The sequence below is a fragment of the Silene latifolia genome, chromosome Y (assembly GCF_048544455.1).
Source record: "Silene latifolia isolate original U9 population chromosome Y, ASM4854445v1, whole genome shotgun sequence".
Lineage (NCBI taxonomy): Eukaryota > Viridiplantae > Streptophyta > Magnoliopsida > Caryophyllales > Caryophyllaceae > Silene > Silene latifolia.
Genome location: NC_133538.1, coordinates 351,400,749 through 351,424,920, shown reverse-complemented (window position 1 = coordinate 351,424,920; position 24,172 = coordinate 351,400,749). Strand labels below are relative to the sequence as shown.

Genomic DNA, 24,172 nt, shown 5'->3' with positions numbered 1-24,172 from the left:
TGCTTCAGTAGAATCAGTAGCTGGTTCAACACGTCGCTTCCTGGCTTGGCTTGCTTCCTACTGCTCAGTAAAGCCTATTATTCACAAAGCAAGGGAAATAAGTTCACAAAATAAAGAAAACTTCACTATATTTAGTTTGTTTATTATTTAAATTAATACAGCAAACTTCATTAATAAAGAAATGCAAACTAAGGAAAGTATACAACAATTAAGTTACAATTTTCAGAATGTTATGGTCAAGATTCACAAAATAAGTTCCAAGGTTCACAAATTAAGTACCAGCATTCACAAAATAAGTTCCAGCAGTCACAAAATAAGTTCCAGGATTCACAAAATAAGGCCTCGTTTGGTTGCCCTTTGTAAATCATGGGAGTTGGAAAATCCCATGAATTACAAAATTGGGACTTGTTTGGTTCCCTTTTTTTTGCCATAATGTAGGCATTCCATTTTCCAAAGAGTTTCTAACTCCTCCATAATGGAGGAGTTGGATTACCTAGGTCCCCCTAGGTAATTGCAAACTCCGGTGTAATTGAATTCCTACATCGGCAACCAAACGAATTTTGTTAATTCACATGAATTTCATGTGGGAGTTTAATTCCCATGAATTCAATTTTCCAGCGGAGTTGAATTTCAACGGGCAACCAAACAAGGCTTAAGTTCCAGAATTCACAAAACAAGTTCCAGGATTTAAAGTAGGGGGTCGGGTGTCCTAAAATGGGACGGGAAAGGGTTTAGGGTTGGATTAGGCGGACCGCTACCGCGGATCCGCCTAATCAGACCCTAAACCCTTTCCCTTTCTACTCATTCGAGGGGCAGGAAGACCAAAAGACACCCTACAAGGGGATGGTTGAACCCTTTTTTTGGGGACGGGATTTAAAGTAGGGGGCCGGGTGTCCTAAAATGGGACGGGAAAGGGTTTAGGGTTGAATTAGGCGGATCCGCCTAATCCAACCCTAAACCCTTTCCCTTGCTACTCATTCGAGGGCCAGGAAAACCAAAAGACACCCTACAGGGGGACGGGTGAACCCTTTTTTTGGGGACGGGATTTAAAGTAGGGGGTCGGGTGTCCTAAAACGGGACGGGAAAGGGTTTAGGATTGGATTAGGCGGACCGCTACCGTGGATCTGCCTAAACCCTTTCCCTTGCTACTAATTCGAGGAGCAGGAAGACCAAAAGACACCCTACAGGGGGACGGGTGAACCCTTATTTGGGGACGGGATTTAAAGTAGGGGTTGGGTGTCCTAAAACGGGACGGGAAAGGGTTTAGGGTTGGATTAGGCGGACCGCTACCACGGATCCGCCTAATCCAACCCTAAACCCTTTCCCTCGCTACTCATTCGAGGGGCAGGAAGACCAAAAGACACCCTATACGGGGACGGGTGAACCCTTTTTTACCGCGGATCCGCCTAATCCAACCCTAAACCCTTTCCCTTGCTACTCATTCGAGGGGAAGGAAGACCAAAAGACACCCTACAGGGGGACGGGTGAACCCTTTTTTTGGGGACGGGATTTAAAGTAGAGGGCCGGGTGTCCTAAAACGGGACAGAAAAGGATTTAGGGTTGGATTAGGCGACCGCGGATCCGCCTAATCCAACTCTAAACCCTTTCTCTTGCTACTAATTCGAGGGGCAGGAAGACCAAAAGACACCCTACAGGGGGACGGGTGAACCCTTTTTTTGGAGACGGGATTTAAAGTAGGGGGCCGGGTGTCCTAAAACGGGACGGGAAAGGGTTTAGGGTTGGATTAGGCTGACCACTACCGCGGATCCACCTAATCCAACCCTAAACCCTTTCCCTTGCTCAACTAATTCGAACGGCGGAAGACCGAAAGACACCCTAGAGGGGCCGGGTGAACCCTTTTCGGGGGAATGGGATCTAACTAGAGGGGCCGGGTATCCCTTGTTCATTGAATTCGAACACCAGAAAAACTGAGTGAACCCTTTCCCTTGTTCATTGCATGGACCAATATGTAAGAAAACAAATACAAAATGAAATGAAAAATCAGAAGTAAAGAACATTGCATTATACATAGAAAAGTGATCCATGAAAATATTTAAAACAAAGTACAAGATTACATGATAATTTATGTTATCCAAAATGTTAAACTAAGACGTACATAATTATATAGAAGGTTGAAACTACTATGAAATTATACAAAATAACAAAAGGGCAAAGTTAAAACCTTAAAGTGCGAAGCCCTAGTTACACAGATAGTACATTACAAACAAGAGACAACTCTAGGCTATATATACATCATCAAAGGTAAGTCAAGAAAAAATATATTTCTATGAGTGACTAGTAAGTCAGCAGCAATGCCAATAGCTATATCTCGTTCTTCACTCGGCGTAGCTAAAGCATGCAATAACTCATTAACTTGACTGCGTGTAACATCATCAAGAGCATTAAGATGAGTACTCTTAGATGGAATTTTTGCTTGGTGATAATGCAGTAAGAATTTGGCAGTCATATCCTCCGTCATAAAACATTTGCATGTTTGAAATACTATTCTAAGACCTCTACGAATAGTCCGAACACCATTCACATCATTTATGTCTACAGAAAGCCAATATGGGATGCTAACCCCAGGTACACTTTTGTGTATCAGAAATAGTTGAGCCCAATTTTGACATATGAGCGCCATATGTGCTTTATCTTCGTAATGATCAATTTTAGAGAAGATTTTTTGCATAAGATCTTGATTATTAAAAACAGAATGATATGCTTGATAGTGACGGTCAGGCACTATAACTTCCTTTAACGGAGAAAAAGAGAAATCCATAGCTGTTTGTTTTTCAGTGACATAAAGTTCGCGAAATGACACTTGATCTTGGTCAAGAAGATTAAAAACACAACCATTGCACCAAGTTGTCATACTTGTCTATGAAACAAGTGAAATAAAATTATTAGTAAAACAAAAAAAATGTGAAAATACAAAACCCAAATTCCTAGTTAGTTGGACTAACAAGCTGGGAAAATAAACAAAGGTGAAGGAGTGTATATAGCGTGACGAATGAGTGTATCTACAAAGGTAAAAAAGTGTATCCTAAAACAGGACGGGAAAGGGTTTAGGGTTGGATAAGGCGGACCGCTACCGCGGATCCGTCTAATCCAACCCTAAACACTTTCCCTTGCTCAACTCATTCGAACGGCGGAAGACAAAAGTAAGCTCTAGAATTAAAGAAAGCAGAAGTAGAAACTCAGAACAAGCTCATAGATTGCTTCAAACTTAACCGTTTACTCTTTTAATGCATTCTCGCACTAAAAAAACAAGCAGCAAGTACTTTGACTAATTAACTGTAAGTTGTTATGTTTGCAATATAAACCAGCACAAGCTTAATTAACAGTAAAAAGAGTACAATCTGAACGCTGAATCAAGCTATTATTGCTTCATGCTAGCTCGCTTCATACTAGAGGTATCCTCGTCGAGTGAACATTGTTATTCACCAAGGTAGGGAAAACATTTGAACTAAACAATTTCAGTCATAAAAATTCATGTTGCGTAAAAGCACATTCCAGTTTCATGTTGCATACTTGACTAAGTTTTACAGTATTACGTACCAGCTTTAGAATAGATGCTCGAAGAAATCACAGAAGCATAATTAAATACTCGTAAGAAAACAAGGCCAAGCATTCAGGCCAAATTTGAAAGTATAAAGAGTCTAGTTTCGCAATATCGTCTCCCAGTTTCACAAAAGAAGTTCCAGGATTCACAAAACCAAGAAGAGAAATTATTAAGAGAAAGAGAAATAACATTGAGTACAAGGATCACAACTAGCATTGACAAGGTCAGATGCTTGTTTCACTAATTAACTTCCGAGTGTCACAAAATTAGATCTAGGAATCACAAAAGCAGGGAAAATAAAAATGTTTAGATTCTCAGACCGTGTTTTGTGAATCTCAGACCTTGTTCAGTGAATCTAAGGGCTTATTTTGTGAAACTTGGTCATTATAAGTGGTTAAAATCATCTATTTTGCTCTTTTCTTTATTTGGTGAATTCACAGACCTTGTTTTGTGAATCTCAGACCTTATTCAGTGAATCTAAGGGCTTGTTTTGTGAAACTTGGTCATTATAAGTGGTTAAAATCATCTATTTTGCTTTGTTCTTGATTTGGTGAATTCTCAGACATGTTTTGTGAATCTCAGACCTTGTTCAGTGAATCTAAGGGCTTGTTTTGTGAAACTTGATCATTATAAGTGGTTAAAGTCATCTATTTTGCTCTTTTCTTTATTTGGTGAATTAGATCTAGGAATCACAAAAGCAGGGAAAATAAAAAGGTTTAAATTACTTAAAGGTACATAAATTAACTGAAGTTAAGGAAAAAACTCAGTGAGTAAAGTAATTTATTAAGGTAAGAAAGAGGAAGGACCTTATAAAGAAGCAGAGAAACAAATTAATAAGAAATGAAAGTGCACTGATAATACCGAAAACAAGATGAAACAGAGAAGACGGAATGAAATTTACGAAAGAATTGAAATGAAACTATTGAATAAACTGAAATTGGTCATAACCAACAGTGAACGATAACAATGAAACTTCAATTGCGAGCGTAATCGAGCAGAAACGAAATGCATATAAATCAAACGAAGTCGAGTGAAGGAAAATAGAAAAATAAGAGAAAACTGAGTAATTAAACTAATTAAATAAATTTAGTAAAGAAACGGAAAGGAACATACGAAGAAGAGGAGAAATCGACTTCAATGGCGGAAGAAATGTGATGGAGTTCAGCGAATGGTGAAGACAGAGTGAATGGCGAAGACGGAGCTCAGCTGAAGACGAGCTGAAGAGAGAGAGTGAACAGAGTAAATGTGACGGAGTAAATGATTGAGGATGAAGGGAAATGGCGGAATAGATGAGCTCGTAGAAGCTCGGTGATAATGGTGATAATGGCGGAAAAGTAGCTGAAGGAAGAGAGAGAAATAAATAAGGGGAAGTGAGATTGTAAATGAGGGAAAGTGAGTTAGTTGGGGAGTATATAGGGGGACACGTGTCAACATCTTGTGCATCTGAAATAATTAGATCCAATGGTGAATAAATGGTTCAGCCGCCTCTCCCTAAGTAGGGTGCCTCACATGATTCAATTTATATATATATATACATATATATATATATATATATATATATATATATATATATATATATATATATATATATATATATATATATATATAGAGAGAGAGAGAGAGAGAGAGAGAGAGAGAGAGAGTAGAGATCATGTAAGTCCACATATATATATTAAGTCCATAAGTCTTATAGAGAGCCATTGGATGGAGGGAGATGGAGGGATGAGATGAATCCACCCAAAGGTGATTAAAAGCCTAATTAACACACCTCACTAATCCACCTAATTAATCACTAATTTACTATATATTTGTTTTCCACTCACTCATTTCTCTCTCATCTCTCACACATTTCACTCTTCTCCTCTTTCAAACACCAAAAAATAAAAAATCCAAAAAATCAAAATAAATCAAAAATCCAAAAAAACCAAATAAATAAAAAAAAACCAAATAAATCCAAATAAATCAAAAACCCAAAAAATCCAAATAAATCAAAAAACCTAAAAAAATAAAAAAAATCCAATTAAATCAAAATCTATCTTCCTCATACACCACTACCTCACCCGACACCACCCCACCTAGGGCTGAGCATAAAAATCCGATCCGTTTTTAAAAACCGAAACCGAACCGAAACCCGATTTTAGGGACCCGAATATTCGGGTTTTTTCCGGTTCCGGTGCCCGAACCGATTTTTTTTTAGGAAATGCGGTTCGGATTCGGGTGCTAGAAATATAAAACCGGACCCCGGTTTTTTAACCGAATTATTTTTAAAAAAACAAAAATATATAAATACCACCCTAACTCACTTAAACTGCCGCATAAGTCATAACCCTCATTCTCTCAAAACCAAAAAAACCTAATTTCTCTCCGCCTCTCCGCCTCACACACTATCACTCTCTCAAAACAAAAACCGATCCTAATTTTTTTGTCATATTTGTTCATCAAATTTAAAGATTACATCAAAGGTTTGTGCTAATTTGTTCATCATGTTGTCTACTTCATTTATACATTTGATGTTTTTTGTGTATTTCAATTCAGTTTATAGACATTTTGTTCATCTATTTAATTATATACTACTTTTTCGACTTATTATTATTATTATTATTATTTTCGTTTGTACTGATATAGTGATATGTTTCCTTTGTTCAGATTTTATTTCATTTGTACTGATTGTTTTCGTTTTTTTTTCCTCATTTATTCTGATTTTATTTCTCCTATTTTGATTTTAATTCGTTTCAAATCGAAGATCATCTATCATTTGTTGGGTTTTAAAAGTTTTAGTCTTTTGTTGATTTGAATACCAATATGATGTTGTGATTGTTACTTCGATTTTATTTACATGCTCCCCATATCCTAGTTTTTGTGTTTCTGACCTTTCTGCTTTGCTAATTGTTGTAGATGGCGTTGATGAGATAGACGGCTGATATCAATTTAGAAGGATGCAAGTTCCTTAGTTTGTTTGGGATTTGAAGTTGTAATGTAATTTAAAGTTGTAATTTGTAAATTTTGGTTGAATTGTAAAATTTGATGAGTTTCATATGAATCAATGAACTAGTTGTTGCTTTGGCTGTATAAAACGAAAGAAAGACTATTTATGAAAACCGGGTTGAAAACCGGTTCGGGTAAACCGGTTTTCGGTTTCGGTTTGGAAAATGCGAAAAAACCGGTGAACCGAATTAAACCGGTTCGGTTTCGGTTTGCAAAATATAGTGTTTTTTAAAACCGGTAACCGGACCGGTTTGTAAAACCGGGTCGGTTACCCGGTTTTGCTCAGTCCTAACCCCACCCACCGCCCACCGTCTCACCATCACGATCTCGTTTCACTCTCAGTTAACGCCTTTTTTTACCCCCAGAATGTGTGTCTCTTTTTTTTTTTTTTTCGATTTTATGTTAAATTTGTTGGTTCGAGTTGTTTTATTTCTATTTGTTAATATTAATCTTAGACATATTAAAGTTATTATAATGCATATTTTGACATTTGAAATATCGTCTTGTTTTTTAGTTTTTCAAATCTCGTCTAGTTAAAATTCGTCTTCTTATATATATATTTTAGTTTTAGTATTTAAATTTCAAAGTATATTTATTTATTTTCTCCAATTTCAATGTTTATAACTTCAACCTCTTGTTTTATAAATTATTTAAAATCTCGTCTTGTTAAATTTCGTCTTCTTTTATAAAATTCATATTTAGTATTTAAACTTCAATGTGTATAACTTCACTGACATTATGTATAACTTCAATCCACATTATGTATAACTTCACTGACATTATGTATCAATGCCATTTTAATGGTACATTTTGTGCAATTTTAGTGACATTATGTGCAACTTCAATGACATTATGCGCAACTTCAATAACAATATATGCAACTTCAATCTCATCTTGTTACACGATTTTGGACTAAAGTAATACAAAAAAGGACTAAAGTTACACTATCAGTTATCTAAAGTTAGACAAACTCAAAATAATGTATAAAATGGACTATACGATTGAAGTTATAATATTAAGGACTAAAGTTACGTTCTCAAATAGGGCTGTTCAAATTGTGGCCCGGACCGATAAACCGGACCGGCAGATCTGGACCGACCCGGACCTGAGAGTAAGTGGTCCGGTCTCTGGTTCGTGAAATATAGCAAACCGGGTCCCGGCCCGGTCCGGTCTAAACCCATTAAAATCCGGTCCAAGACCGAAGACCGTATATAGGTAATCACAAATTGTTGTGTCAGACCACATTATCGATAAGACTAGCGCAATAACTAAAGCCCAAATTAATTAATTAATAAACTAGTAAAAAATAATTTTATTTTGATAACCTAAAATTTTATATTGATAAATTGTACATATAGATATGTTAGTTTTTATCATAAAATGCCGGGTCTTTAAAATAAAATTAAAATCTAAATAAATATAATTGTTTTCTTTGGGCTTCTCTTCTTTTCGGTCAGTTTTATGCTATAGGGCGGTCCTATAGGAGAGTTGCTGATAGGTAATACTCCCAACTCTTTATGTACTGTTTATGTGTAGAACTATGTGGGCCTAGGGTTAATATAACATAAATAACCATACTATTCTCATCCTCAAGCACCGCAATTCATGGACTATACAACCAGTTGTATATGTTGTACGGTGTAGAATCTGAGCTTTGTGATAAAGTATCCGAGCTTTATGTTAAAGAATATGAGCTTTATTAGAAAGTATTGAGCTCATTCATTTATACATTAAAAACATGAATTTTGAATTAGCTTAGAAAGAATAGATATAAGCTCGGATTCTTATACCTTGGTTGTACAATGCTTATGGTACAACTAGTTGTATAATCCTATTTGTGTCAAGCACCGCCTCCCACAAAAATAATTGGATCTTTCTCTCTGTCGTCATCCTTGTCTATTACTCATTAACATCTCCAAAAACACCACTACATCTTCTTCTCTCCCCTTAATACGACCCCTATTCCATAATTTCTTCACCTTCAATCTTATTATGTCCAGATCGACAACGTCAACAACTTTGTACGGTTGTACCACCAACGCGAAAAAAGGAATGATGTTGTTACCGCTGAAGATAACGGTTTATTTTTACGATTTGTTATAATATTTCACTATGTAAAGTTATGTGTAATTTTTCACATAGTTTTTTTGTAACTTTATGGGTTTAGATCTCATTTTATTGAGAATAATGAATAAGTTTTATCTTTTAATCTTGAAATCCTTTTCTTGTTTTTCTGGAGTATATGCAATGGAGATTCGAATAGTTAAAATCATTAACGGAGCAAAAACGCCAACATTTCCTAGGTCCGGTCCGGTTCTAGACCGGACTAGCCGGTTCGGGTGAGGTCCGGGTCTTAAGCTAGCCGGTCCGTTCGCCGGTTTGTTATTTTCCAGAACTCCGGTCTACGGTCTTCACCGGGGTCCGGTCCGGTTCGGTTTTGGACCGGTGAACACCCCTACTCTCAAAGCACTAAAGAAAGATACATGATTTTGAATATATAAGTTTAATTTGTATAATTTTAAGTCAATATTGTTTAACTTTAGTCCATATTTATATAACTTTAATCCAAATTTGTATAACTTTCGTAATTTATAGGTAAAACTTTATTTCTTGAGGACGAATTTATTAAATTTGAAGACAAGTTTATATAAATTGTCCTACTGTAACTTTAGTCTTTTTTGTAGAACTTTAGTAGAAAATTATGTAACTTTAGTAAAAAATTGTTCAACTTTAGTCCAAAACAAAGAGAAATGAAAAAAATAAGAGATTTAATATTTTAAGTTTATAACTTTAATCCATAACGATATAACTTTTGTCCTAAACATTATAACTTTAATGTTTAAAAGATATAATAGTGTAACTTTATAAAAAATAGTTAATTGGAGTTTCTTTAATTTGAAGACAAACTAGTTTTAAACCCGTGCAAAATTGCACGGGTATGTATTTGGGCCAGAATTAATGTTTTTTTATGTATATTTGTTTTTGCATTTCTATTGTACCTATCATTGTCACCTACCAATTTCGGTGTGCGCGGGTGATAGTTCGGATCTGAGTTTTATATTCCAAGTACATATGCCGTTATTATTGTTTTTTGAAAAAAACAAAAAATTTGTACCCTGTACTTTTAAAAAATTATGTTATGATTTTTTGGTACAATAATATTAACAAAAATAAATGTAATTCATTTTTGTAATTCATTTCCGTTGTATGTTCGATCCCGTATATAATTGTAATTCTTTCCTGAAATTATGTAATTTTATTGTGTAATTTTGTTTTAAAAATTATGTAATTTAATCACATTTACTCGCATTTGTAATTAATTCTGCGTAAATGTTATGCATTTTCTTTACACGGAATGTATAAAATTTTATCATAATATTAATTCGAAGAAGTATTCCATAAGATGATTTTATATAATTTGTTGCGAGACGGAATTTATCGCATGTTTAAAAAGACGGATATCTTAATAATTAAATACGTTGCACACTCATGGGTCCCAGCATAACCTAGATTTTCCAAAAAAAAAAAAAAAATGCATTTATGACGTGGCGCGCTGTACAATGAGTATTGTCTTCTGAATTTATGTAGATAAGATTTATATAATTTGTCCTAGTCCTTTTTGTATAACTTTATTCCAAAATTATGTAATTTTAGTCCAAAATTGTATAACTTTAGTCCAAAATCATGTAACTTTGGTCCAAATTTAAATTCAGATTTGAAACCAACACGGTAACAAGACGAGATTGAAGTTGCAAATATTGCCATTGAAGTTGCACATATAGCCATTGAAGTTGCACATAAGACCACTGAAGTTGCACATATTGCCATTGGAGTTGCACATATTGACGTTGAAGTTGCACTTTATTTTGATTATTCTATAACTTTAGCACAAAATATAGAACTTTAAAAAAAAGATAAATAAAAAAACCGAAATACTGAAAACCAATTTTAGATCTAAAAGTATTGTAACACTGAAAATTGCAAAAAAAAAAAAACCAACAATAATATTGCAAGAAAAAAAAAGCCATCTAAACTTTAGTCCAAAACAAAAATTTTAAAAAAAAAAACCCGACGCTAACAAAAAATAATTAAATAACAACAATAATTGCACATAATGCGATTGAAGTTGCACATATTGTCAACAAAAATTAATTTTTTTTTAAAAAAGAAGTAAATATAAAAAAAATAAATCAAAAATTCAACCCTTAAAATATTAAATCTCTTAACTTTAATTTTTCAAGGGTGTAACTTTAGTACTAAATAGTATAACTTTAGTTGTAAATAATGTAACTTTAATGTTTAAGGAAAATAACTTTAATCGTAAATGGTATAACTTTAGTCGTAAATAGTGCAACTTTAGTTCCAACATTAACAATAACAACACCAATTAAAAATTACAAATTAAAAAAAAAGAAAAGAAATTTGAAATACACGAAACAACATACAGGAACAAGATTACAAGACCAACACACGAATACACCCAAACATAACTTTAGCCGTAAATAGTATAATCTTAATGTTTCAAGGGTATAACTTTAATTGCAATAATAGGTTGAATTTATATCTGAAAAATTAATAGATCTAAAAAACCAACAACAACAACACACACAATTAATACCAAATCTGAAATAATAAAAAAAAATCTAAACTAAAAAAACTAATAGATGTAAAGAAAAATATAAAATAAGACGATATTTGAAATATAAAAATATACGGAGTAAAACAAGACAAGATTTTAAATCTCAAACAATCGGACACCAACTCATTTTTTCGTCTAGTTCAAGGGTATAACTTTAGTCGTAAATAGTATAACTTTAATTTTTAAAGGGTATAACTTTAATCATAAATAGTATAACTTTAATGTTTCAAGGGTATACAAAAAACAATATCTAATTTTTTTTTTTTTTTAAAACAGATATGAAAAAAATAGATTAAAATAAAGAAATCTGAAAAAAAAATTAGAGAAATGAGAAAACGAGTTAAATTTGAAATAATTAAAACCTAAAAATTTAAGTTTAATGAATAGTAAAAGGATTTGATAAACCGTCACAAATAGATCTGAGAAAAATGTAAATTAAAAATTTTTTAAAAAAAAAGAAAAAAAAAACAAAATTTGAGAACAATAAAAAATGTAAATTAAAAATTTTAAAAACCCGTCACAAATCTGAAAATAACACCTCCAACACCACCTCGCACTAACCCCACTATCAGCCACCATATGACCTCCCTATTGACCCACCGCCTTCTGACCGCCGTCTACAATCGCCTCCTGACGCCGCACCACCGACCACCATCACTACCCTACGCCTACAACCAACGCCCCAAAATTAATGTAGATCTGTAAAAAAAAATTAAAAACCCTGTTGGACTGAGGAGGGAGGCGCCAGAAGGCGGTGGTGGTGTTTGGTGCTGTTGTTGATGTCATGCGGTGGTGGTGTGGACGTCGGTGTTGCGGCCAGGAGGTGGTGTGGACGTCGGTCTTCGACCGTGGCACGGACTTGGCAGAACCTGGTTGGAGGTCGTGGTGGTTGTTATATGGTGATAGTGGTGTGGTGGTGACGGTCGGCGTGCTGGTGGTGAGTAGTGGTGGAAGGGTGGTTGGTTATGGTGGTGTGGTGGTGACGGTCGGCGTGCGTGGTCGATGCTAATGTTTTTTTTTTGTTTAGTTTTTTTTTTTGTTTGGTTTTTTTTTTTAGTTTTTGTTTGTTTTTTTTTTGTTTATGAAATGAGAGAAGTGAGATAGAGAGAGGGAGAGTAGTTGTGATAATGAGAGGAGAGGAATGATTAGTGAGGGGAGTAATTGAGTTGAGGAGGAAATTAGAGAAATAAGCATTTTGTTTAGTGAGATTAGTTTATAGCCCTTCATTTTGATTGAATCTTATCCCTTCATCCACTCTATCCAAAGGCTCATATAAGGACTTAGTGACTTATAAGATATGATGGACTTACGAGAACCCCCCCCTCTCTCTCTCTCTCTCTCTCTCTCTCTCTCTCTCTCTCTCTCTCTCTCTCTCTATATATATATATATATATATATATATATATATATATATATATATATAGGGACGGAATCCCGTGCGAACTAACTTACGGTAGAACCAACCCATTATACACTGTTATCTTCTTACGCGCTTCTATCTTCTTCCACAAAAGAAGAAACAGCTTCCATGGTTATCTTCTTCAACCTCTCGCGATTCTCTTCTTGCTAAACTAGTTTCTACCATCACTATCCTCTACGAAACAAGCTTCTAGATTTACAAAATTCAGCTCATCATTAATTCATCAAACAAGGTTAGCTTCAATTACAGTTATTTTTTCATAAAATAATTTAATCAAAAATTTTACATTTAATTGATTTGGTATTTTAGATCAATGCACATATATGGATTGTAGAGTAGTTTAAGAGGTTAATTTTATGCAGAAGTTTCAAATTGTTTGATAAATTAGGGTTTGTAATAACCGAAAAATTCAAATCATTTTTTTAGGGTTTCAATTGGGTTAAATTCTTCAAAGATGGTAACAGTCTCAACCAATGGTTCTTCAACTTCAGGTACGAATTCTTTATTTTGTTGTGCGATGAACATTTTAATTGCAGATTTTTAGATGCAGTTACTAAGATACTAATGTGATTTTAATTGCAGATGTTTGTACTCAAGAACATGCCTCAGTAACTAAAACCGTAAATGATGAAGATGATTCCCAAATGGTAGATGGTACGAATTCTTTCACTCTTTTTGCATTGATTCTGCATTTTTTATTAAAAAGAGATCTCTGCAAATTTGGTTCATAAAATCTGAAAAAGAGATCTTCTTTTTCTGTTTGGTTGTGTGTAAGAACTGGGTTCATGATAAGTTGGTTATTATTACAGTCAAAAGCTTCACACTTTAGACAAAATCTCCCTTCACAGTCCACACTTTTTTAATCAAATCCCACAAATAAAACTCAAAAATTCAGCAAAAAACTGAATTTTGCTAATCCCAAATCCTAAAAAAGATCAAAACTTTATTTGCATAAAACTTGTTAATTAATGGAAAACACATTAACAAAATCAGGAAATTTTGATGCATTATTAACAACTTTATGTAATGCAATTCAAGCAATTGGTAGAGGATTTGATGTTACTTCTGATATTAGATTGTTGTACTGTAAAGGGTCACCTGGGTTTAGATTGGTTGTGTGTAAGAACTGGGTTCATGAAAAGACATCACACGTACGAAATTTTAATTTTTTTTGCTGTGTTAATTGAACAATTGATTATTTGATTGATTGTTAAAGTTAGGTGTTTGCCTGTTTGTATGACAATGTTGACAATTTTGTTGTTTCGTACACTTTTCCTCGTTACTTTTCCTAATACCCTTTCCCTTGTGACAATTTTAGCTGTTGAATTACATTAGTTAGAGCTAGGACAATCATCATTTTTCAAAATTATTAGCGAATAAATGCTCATTTGGCCATTCGTTGTTTCTGCAGCTATAGTTGGTGATACTAATGACATGGATGTTTCAACAAATCCAGAAGAAGATATATTATTGCTTACTAATTGTCCAGATCAATTATTAGTGAATGATGTGCCATTAGTGAATGATGTGCCAGGTAAATCATTTAGTTTTATTTATTGCATTTTGTTAGTGTGAAGCAAGACGGCAGTTTATAAGTAATTGTTGTTAATTTGAGTGTTCTAGATAGCCCGGAAGTTGTTGCTAGTAGTGAGATTCACGGAGTGCCTCATTGTTCAGAAGAGCTTAAACCATTTGTTGGAATGAAATTTGAGAATTTGGAGTAAGGGTTGGATTTCTACAAAGCATATGCCAAAGCTTGTGGCTTTAGTCCGATATTGGATTCAAGTAAAATCATTGAAGGAGTTATTACACATAAGAGTTGTGTGTGTAACAAAGAAAGTAATAGGAAGCATGTTGGGCAAAAAAGGAGGAGGGCAATAACAAGAGTTGGGTGTACTGCCAGGATTAAGTTTAGGAGACTTCCTGCTGGTGAGTATGAGGTGTATGAATTTATCGTGGTGCACTCACATGCAATGGTAACTCCAGCCACAATGATTCACTTAAAGTCATTTAGGAAGCTCAACCTTGTACATAAGAAAATGATAATGGATAACTCACGTGTTAACCAGGGGCCTGTGAAGACATTTCGAATGTTTAAAGAGTACGTTAGGAGATATAAAAACGTAGGCGCTTCCTTAAAATATTTTAAGAAATTTTCAAGGGATGTAAAGAAATACATTAAAGAATATGATGCGGAAATGCCGATAGAGGGCTTCATGCAAAAAAGAGCTAGGTGTCCCTCATTTTACTTTGATTTTGATGTTGATGAGGACAAAAGACTCACTAAGGTTTTCTGGGCTGATCCAATTGCAATTAAGAACTATGCACTCTTTGTTGATTCTGTGTCTTTTGACACCACATTCGATTTTAATGAATACCGTATGGTGTTTTGTCCTTTTACGGGGGTTGACAACCATAAAAAATGTGTCACTTTTGCGGCTGGTTTGATAATGCGGGAGAATGAAGAGTCTTTTACCTGGCTTTTTGACAATTTTATAAAGGCAATGGGTGGGTGTTATCCTACTACTCTTATTACTGACCAATGTCTGGGGTATTAAAGCGGGGGGTTAAAAATGTGTTTTCAGGCAACACAATACACAGATTCTGTATGTGGCATATCATGAAAAAATTGCCTGACAAAGTTGGTTCAACCATTTACAAAGACACAGACTTTCTAAAAGAAATAAGTTCTATTGTTTGGAATAAAGATATTGAGCCAACTGAATTTGAGTCGAGCTGGTGTTCAATTATGGCAAAACATGATTTGTCTGGAAATGGGTGGCTGAAATCCATGTTTGAGGACAGCAAAGTATGGATTCCTGCATATTTTCGGGACACTTATATGGGTGGGCTTCTGAGGACAACTTCAAGGTCAGAATCAGAGAATAATTTATTCGGCAACTTCACCAACCCCAACCTATCACTTGTTCAGTTTTGGATGCGCTTCCAGTCAGCAATGGATGCTCAACCTTGGAAGCATTCTAAGTTAACTGCTGATTCTAAAAACTCCTCTCCTATCTTATCAACTCCCCTTTCTATAGAAAAGAAGTGTGCTGAATTTTACACACCACCTGTGTTTTATGATTTTCAATAAGAGTTGAAAGGTGCATGCTACTCTTGTAATGAGGCCAACAAAAGCACGAAAAAAAGTGACGTGGAGCGTTTATTTGTTATGGATCGTGAGAGCAAGAAAGTCTATGAAGTCGATGTTGATGGGAAAACTTTTGTGTGTTCATGCAAGAGGTTTCAGAGATTTGGGATACTTTGTATACATTGTGTATGGGTGTTGCATAATAAGGGGTTTGATGAAATACCTTCTTAATATCTATTGCCGAGGTGGAGCAATTATGCAACATTTCGTCCTATCTTTAATGTTGCAGGGACGTCCTTAGAAGCTGATTGTGCGTCAATTGACACAAGACAAAACACTATCAGTGAATTATGGTCAGGGGTGTTCACTACAGTGTCACTTGTGGAGGATGATGAGGAGAAGGAGAAATAGTTACTCAAATTGCTTCAGAGTTTCAATGAGAAGTTGTTGATTTCAAGTAGTGGTGGGAAGTCAAAAAGGAGGAAAACTCAAATCGAGACATTTCTTGGGTCTAAAATACCTACTAAAGCACATATTCTTCCTCCAAATCAAGCAAAAAATAAGGGATCTAGTAGAAGGATGACTTCTGAAAAAGAAAAGGCAGTGGAGGAGCACGCTAAGCCTCTTAGAAAATGTCGTGCTTGTGGGGAAATGACACGCCATGATAGTAGAAATTGCCCGAGTCAACTTGCTAACAAGTAATCTCATAATCATAATCAGGTACTTTATTTGCTTGTTTTTTTAAAATTTACATATTAGTGGAAGAGGGCATATATACAAAGTATTAATGATATTTTACATGATTTGATGATGTAGGTATTGTCAATGAAACAGTTGTGGATTGGGATGCGCAACAATTGTATCCAGAAGGGTGTAACAGCCGACTACACAAGATATTGTATTTTGTTAATGTCCAAATGTAGGAGTAAGCTTTAATTTGAATGGATATTGTATTTTGTTGATGTTAGCTGTTGGCGTATGTTGTGACCTCTATTAGTTATGTTTGAATTTGAATCAGTATTATCATTTTCGGTGGATAAATTGTTCCATTGCCTAAGATGCCAGCTTCTGAGTTAGTTTGTCTTGCTTAGGGACCTTGATATTGTAATTTGGTACTGTCCAAATGTAGGAGGAAGCTTTAATTTGAATGGATATTGTATTTTGTTGATGTTAGCTGTTGGCGTGTGTTGTAACGTCTATTTGTTATGTTTCAATTTGAATCAGTATTCTCATTTTCGGTGGATAAATTGTTCCATTGCCTAATATGCCAGCTTTTGAGTTGGTAATTTAAAATCATTACTTAACGTACCTGGGTTATTTAGACGAAACGTACCCACAATATATGTAAAACGAACCTAAGACTATTTCGAAACGTAACTAGTACGTAAAAGGGATTAGACGAAACGAACCTACAACATATATAAAACGAACCTAAGACTATTTCGAAACGTACCTAGTACGTAAAAGGGATAAGACGAAACGAACCTACAAAATATATAAAACGAACCTACGACTATTTCGAAACGTACCTAGTACGTAAAAGGGATTAAACGTGGGGCGGGTATCCTAAACGGGACGGGAAAGGGTTTAGGGTTGGTTTAGACGGGTCCGCCTAAACCCTAAACCCTTTTCTTTGTTATCGGAAATAGGTTAATTAAACGAAACGTACCTACAATATATGTAAAACTAACCTAAGACTATTTCGAAACGTACGTAGTACGTAAAAGGGATAAAACGGGGGGCGAGATTCCTAAAACGGGATGGGAAAGGGTTTAGGGTTGGATTAGGCGTCCCGCTAATGCGGGTCCCCTAATCCAACCCTAAACCCTTTCCCTTGTTATCGGGAATGGGTTATTTAGACGAAACGTACCCAAAATATATATAAAACGAACCTAAGACTATTTCGAAACGTACCTAGTACGTAAAAGGGATTAAACAGGGACCGAGTATCCTAAAACGGGATGGGAAAGCGTTTAGGGTTGGATTAGGCGGACCGAACCCTTTCCCTTGTTATCGAAACGGGAACCGTAAACTAGGCCCTAAAAGGGGAAGGGTGAACCCCTTTCCGAGAGGACCGGGTATCCTAAAACGGGATGGGAAAGGGTTTAGGGTTTGATTAGGCGTCCCGCTAACGCGGGGCCGCCTAATCCAACCCTAAACCCTTTCCCTTGTTATCGGGAATGGGTTATTTAGACGAAACGTACCCACAATATATGTAAAACGAACCTAAGACTATTCGAAACGTACCTAGTACGTAAAAAGGATTAAACGGGGGGTGGGTATCCTAAAACGGGACGGGAAAGGGTTTAGGGGGGTCCGCCTAATCCAACCCTAAACCCTTTCCCTTGTTATCAAAACGGGAACCGTAAACTGAGCCCTAAAAGGGGAAGGGTGAACCTCTTTCCGAGGGGACCAGGTATCCTAAAACGGGACGCAAAAGGGTTTAGGGTTGGATTAGGAGGACCGCAAACGCGGGTCCGCCTAGTCCAACCCTAAACCCTTTCCCTTGTTATCGTCATTGGGTTATTTAGATGAAACATACCTAGTATGTAAAAGGGGTTAAACGAGGGGCGTGTATCCTAAAACGGGACGGGAAAATATTTAGTGTTGGATTAGACGGACCACTAACGCGTGTCCGCCTAATCCAACCATAAACCCTTTCCCTTGTTACCGAAACGGGAACCTTAAACTGAGCCCTAAAAGGGGAAGGGTGAACCCCTTTCCTAGGGGACCGGGTATCCTAAAACGGGACGAAAAAGGGTTTAGTGTTGGATTAAGCGGACCGCTACCGCGGGTCTGCCTAATCCAACCCTAAACCCCTTCCCTTGTTATCGAAACAGGAACCGTAAACTGAGCCCTAAAAGGGGAAGGGTGAACCCCTTTCCGAGGGGACCGGGTATCCTAAAACGGGACGAGAAAGGGTTTAGGGTTGGATTCGGCGGACCCGCTAACGCAGGTCCGCCTAATCCAACCCTAAACCCTTTCCCTTGTTATCGGGAATGGGTTATTTAGACGAAACGTACCCACAATATATGTAAATCGAACCTAAGACTATTTTGAAACGTACCTAGTACGTAAAAGAGATTAAACGGGGGGCAGGTATCCTAAAACGGGACGGGAAAAGGTTTAGGGTTGGATTAGGCGTACCACTAACGCGTGTCCGCCTAATCCAACCATAAACCCTTTCCCTTATTATCGAAACGGGAACCGTAAACTGAGCCCTAAAAGGGGAAGGGTGAACCCCTTTCCGAGGGGACCGGGTATCCTAAAATGAGACGAGAAAGGGTTTAGGTTTGGATTAGGCGGACCCGCTAACGCGGGTCCGCCTAATCCAACCCTAAACCCTTTCCCTTGTTATCGGGAATGGGTTATTTAGACGAAACGTACCCACAATATATGTAAATCGAACCTAAGACTATTTTGAAAGGTACCTAGTACGTAAAAGAGATTAAACGGGGGGCGGGTATCCTAAAACGGGACGGGAAAGGGTTTAGGGTTGGATTAGGCGGACCCGTTGTTGCGGGTCCGCAAATCCAACCCTAAACCCTTTCCCCTGTTATCGAAACGGGTCGCCGTAAACAGAGCCCTATAAGGGGAAGGGCTAACACCTTTCCGAGGGGACCGGGTATCCTAAAAAGAGACGGGAAAGGGTTTAGGGTTGGATTAGGCGGACCGCAAACGCGGGTCCCCCTAATCCAACCCTAAACCCTTTCCCTTGTTTTCGGGAATGGGTTATTTAGACGAAACGTACCCACAATATATGTAAAAAGAACCTAAGACTTTATCGAAACGTACATAATACGTAGAAGGGATTAAACGGGGGGTGGGTATTCTAAAACGGGACGGGAAATGGTTTAGGGTTGGATTAGGCAGACCGCTAACGCAGGTCCGCCTAATCCAACCCTAAACCCTTTCCCTTGTTATCTGGAATGGGTTATTTAGACGAACGCGGGTCCTCCTAATCCAACCCTAAACCCTTTCGCTTATTATCGGGAATGGGTTATTTAGACGAAATGTACCCACAATATATGTAAATCGAACCTAAGACTATTTTGAAACGTACCTAGTACGTAAAAGGGATTAAACGGGGGGAGGGTATCCTAAAATGGGACGGGAAAGGGTTTAGGGTTGGATTAGGCGGACCCATTGTCGCGGCTCCGCCTAATCCATCCCTAAACCCTTTCCCCTGTTATCGAAACGGGAACCGTAAACTGAGGCCTAAAAGGGGAAGGGTGAACCCCTATCCGAGGGGACCGGGTATCCTAAAAAGAGATGGGAAATGGTTTAGGGTTGGATTAGGCGGACCCCTAACGCGGGTCCCCCTAATCCAACCCTAAACTCCTTCCCTTGTTATCGGGAATGGGTTATTTAGACGAAACATACCCACAATATATGTAAAACGAACCTAAGACTATTTCGAAACGTACATAATACGTAAAAGGGATTAAACGGGGAATCCTTAAACGGGACGGAAATGGTTAATGGTTGGATTACTCAGACCGCTAACGCAGGTCCGCCTAATCCAACACTAAACCCTTTCCCTTGTTATCGGGAATGAGTTATTTAGACGAACCGTAAACTGAGCCCTAAAAGAGGAAGGGTGAACCCCTTTCCGAGGGGAACGGGTATCCTAAAACGGGACGTGAAAGGTTTTAGGGTTGGATTAAGCAGACCGCTACCGCGGGTCCGCCTAAACCGACCCTAAACCCTTTCCCTTGTTATCGAAACGGGAATCGTAAACTGAGCCCTAAAAGGGGAAGGGTGAACCCCTTTCCGAGGGGACAGGGTATCCTAAAACGGGACGAGAAAGGGTTTAGGGTTGGACTAACGCGGGTCCGCCTACTCCAACCCTAAACCCTTTCCCTTATTAACGGGAATGGGTTATTTAGACGAAACGTACCCACAATATATGTAAAACAAACCTAAGACTATTTCAAAACGTACCTAGTACGTAAAAGGGATTAAACAGGGGGCGGGTATCCTAAAACGGGACAAAAAGTGTTTAGGTTTGGATTAGGCGGACCGCTAACGCAAGTCTGCCTAATCCAACCCTAAACCCTTTCCCTTGTTATCGAAACGGGAACCATAAACTGAGCGCTAAAAGGGGAAGGGTGAACCGCTTTCCGAGGGGACCGGGTATCGTAAAACGGGACGGAAAAGGGTTTAGGGTTGGATTAAGCGGACCGCTACCGCGGGTCTGCCTAATCCAACCCTATAACCCTTCCCTTGTTATCGAAACGGGAACCGTAAACTGAGCCCTAAAAGGGGAAGGGTGAACCCCTTTCCGAGGGGACCGGGTATCCTAAAACGGGACGAGAAAGGGTTTAGGGTTGGACTAGGCGGACCGCTAACGCGGGTCCACCTAATCCATCCCTAATTCCTTTCCCTTGTTATCGGGAATGGGTTATTTAGACGAAACGTACCCACAATATATGTAAATCGAACCTAAGACTATTTTGAAAAGTACCTAGTACGTAAAAGAGATTAAACGGGGGGCGGGTATCCTAAAACGGGACGGGAAAGGGTTTAGGGTTGGATTAGGCGGACCCGTTGTCGCGGCTCCGCCTAATCCAACCCTAAACCCTTTCCTCTGTTATCGAAACGGGAACCGTAAACTGAGCCCTAAAAGGGGAAGGGTGAACCCCTTTCCGAAGGGATCGGGTATCCTAAAAAGAGACGGGAAAGGGTTTAGGGTTGGATTAGGCGGACCGCTAACGCGGGTCCCCCTAATCCAACCCTAAACCCTTACCCTTGTTATCGGGAATGGGTTATTTAGACGAAACGTACCCACAATATATGTAAAACGAACATAGGACTATTTCGAAACGTACATAATACGTAAAAGAGATTAAACGGGGGGCGGGTATCCTAAAACGGGACGGGAAATGGTTTAGGGTTGGATTAGGCAGACCGCTAACGCAGGTCCGCCTAATCCAACCCTAAACCCTTTCCCTTGTTATCGGGAATGGGTTATTTAGACGAAACGTACCCACCCTTTCCCTTGTTATCGAAACGGGAACCGTAAACTGAGCACTAAAAGGGGAAGGGTGAAACCCTTTCCGAGGGGACCGGGTATCCTAAAACGGGACGGAAAGGGTTTAGGGTTGGATTAAGCGGACCGCTAACGCGGGTTCGCCTAATCCAACCCTAAACCCATTCCATTGTTATCAGGAATGGTTTATTAATCGCAACGTACCCACAATATATGTAAAACGAACCTAAGATTATTTCAAAACGTACCTAGTACGTAAAAGGAATTAAACGGGGGGCGGGTATCCTAAAACGGGATGGGAAAATGTTTAGATTTGGATTAGGCGGACCCGCGTTCCAACCATAAACCCTTTCCCTTGTTATCGAAACCGGAACCGTAAACTGAGCCCTAAAAGGGGAAGGTGAATCCCTTTCCGAGGGGACCGGGTATCCTAAAACGGGACGGGAAAGGGTTTAGGGTTAGATTAAGCGGACCGCTACCGCGGGTCCGCCTAAACCAACCCTACACCCTTTCCCTTTTATCAAATCGGGAATCGTAAAGTGAGCCCTAAAAGGGGAAGGGTGAACCCCTTTCCGAGGATATTGAGTATCCTAAAACGGGACGAGAAAAGGTTTAGGGTTGGATTAGGCAGACCGCTAACGCGGGTCCGCCTAATCTCAGACCGCTAACGCGGGTCCGCCTAATCCAACCCTAAACTCTTTCCCTTGTTATCGGGAATGGGTTATTTAGACGAACGCGGGTCCTCCTAATCCAACCCTAAACCCTTTTCCTTGTTATCGGGAATGGGTTATTTAGACGAAACATACCCACAATATATGTAAATCGAACCTAAGACTATTTTGAAACGTACCTAGTACGTAAAAGGGATTAAAAGGGGGGCGGGTATCTTAAAACGGGACGGGAAAGGGATTAGGGTTCGATTGGGCGGACCGCTAACGCGGTCCGCCTAATCCAACCCTAAACCCTTTCCCTTGTTTTCGGGAATGGGTTATTTAGATGAAACGTACCCACAATATATGTAAAACGAATCTAAGACTATTTCGAAACATACCTAGTACGTAAAAGGGATTAAACGGGGGGCGGGTATCCTAAAATGGGACGTGAAAGGGTTTAGGGGTGGATTAGGCAAAATCGCGGCAGCGGGTCCGCCTAATCCAACCCGAAACCCTTTCCCTTGTTATCGTGAATGGGTTATTTAGACGAAACGTACCCACTATATATGTAAAACAAACCTAAAACTATTTCGAAACGTACTTAATATGTAATAGGGATTAAATGGGGGACGGGTATCCTAAAACGGGACGGGAAAGCGTTTAGGGTTGGATTAGGCAGACCGCTAATCCAACCCTAAACGCGGGTCCGCCTAATCCAATCCTAAACCCTGTCCCTTGTTATCGGGAATGGGTTATTTTGACGAAACGTACCCACAATATATGTAAAACGAACCTAAGACTATTTCGAAACGTACCTAGTACATAAAAGGGATTAAACGGGGGGTGGGTATCCTAAAACGGGGCGGGAAAGAGTTTAGGATTGGATTAGGCGGACTGCTAACGCGTGTCCGCCTAATCCAACCATAAACCCTTTCCCTTGTTATCGAAACGGGAATCGTAAACCGAGCCCTAAAAGGGGAAGGGTGAACCCTCTTCCGAGGGGACCGGGTATCCTAAAACGTTAGCGGTCCGCCTAATCCAACCCTAAACCCTTTCCCTTGTTATTGGGAATGGGTTATTTAGACGAAACGTATCCCCAATATATGTAAAACGAACCTAAAACTATTTCGAAACGTACCTAGTACGTAAAAGGGATTAAACGTGGGCGGGTATCCTAAAACGGGACGGAAAAGGGTTTAGGGTTGGATTAGGCGGACCCGCGGTCCTAAACCCTTTCTCTTGTTATCGGGAATGGGTTATTTAGACAAAACGTACCCACAATATATGTAAAACAAACCTAAGACTATTTCCAAACGTACCTAGTACATAAAAGGGATTAAACGGGGGCACGTATCCTAAAACGGGACGGGAAAGGGTTTAGGGTTGGATTAGGTAGCCCACTACCGCGGGTCCGCCTACCGCCTAATCCAACCCTAAACCCTTTCCCTTGTTATCGGAAATGGGTTATTTAGACAAAACGTACCTACAATATATTTAAAATGAGCCTAAGACTATTTCGAAACATACCTAGTAGCTAAAGACGTATCTAGTGCATAAAATTCTCCTTAAAGTGGAACGAGAAAGGGTTTAGGGTTTTGATTAGGCCGCGTGCTACGGGTAAAATAAAATTTCATCTATGTGCTTTTTCGGAGAAGCTCAAAGTTCATGAGGAAAGAAAAAAATTAGACCGCAACCAAACAAGGAATTCCGTCAACATAACTTTGACAAGTTTTTACAAAGCGTACATGCCGAAAACGCGCTATTCTAATTGGACATACAAAGGAATCATAATACTAGTTTGGGAATGAAGTCATATATGACACTTCTAGA

General features: G+C 38.2%; 1 protein-coding gene across 1 annotated transcript; it reads left to right on the top strand.

The window, feature by feature from the left end:
* Positions 1-14,651: 14,651 nt before the first annotated feature.
* On the top strand, positions 14,652-15,700 carry LOC141631624 (protein FAR1-RELATED SEQUENCE 5-like). Its single transcript, XM_074444268.1, has 2 exons — positions 14,652-15,150; positions 15,192-15,700. Exons 1-2 carry the CDS (start codon positions 14,652-14,654, stop codon positions 15,698-15,700), a joined length of 1,008 nt encoding a protein of 335 aa, XP_074300369.1.
* Positions 15,701-24,172: the final 8,472 nt, after the last annotated feature.

Bases quoted from the DNA above. Each gene is read 5' to 3' on its own strand.
- LOC141631624 (XM_074444268.1), top strand. From the start codon at position 14,652: ATGGATAACTCACGTGTTAACCAGGGGCCTGTGAAGACATTTCGAATG. The intron at 15,151-15,191 runs GTCTGGGGTATT...ATGTGTTTTCAG, and splicing joins TACTCTTATTACTGACCAAT to GCAACACAATACACAGATTC.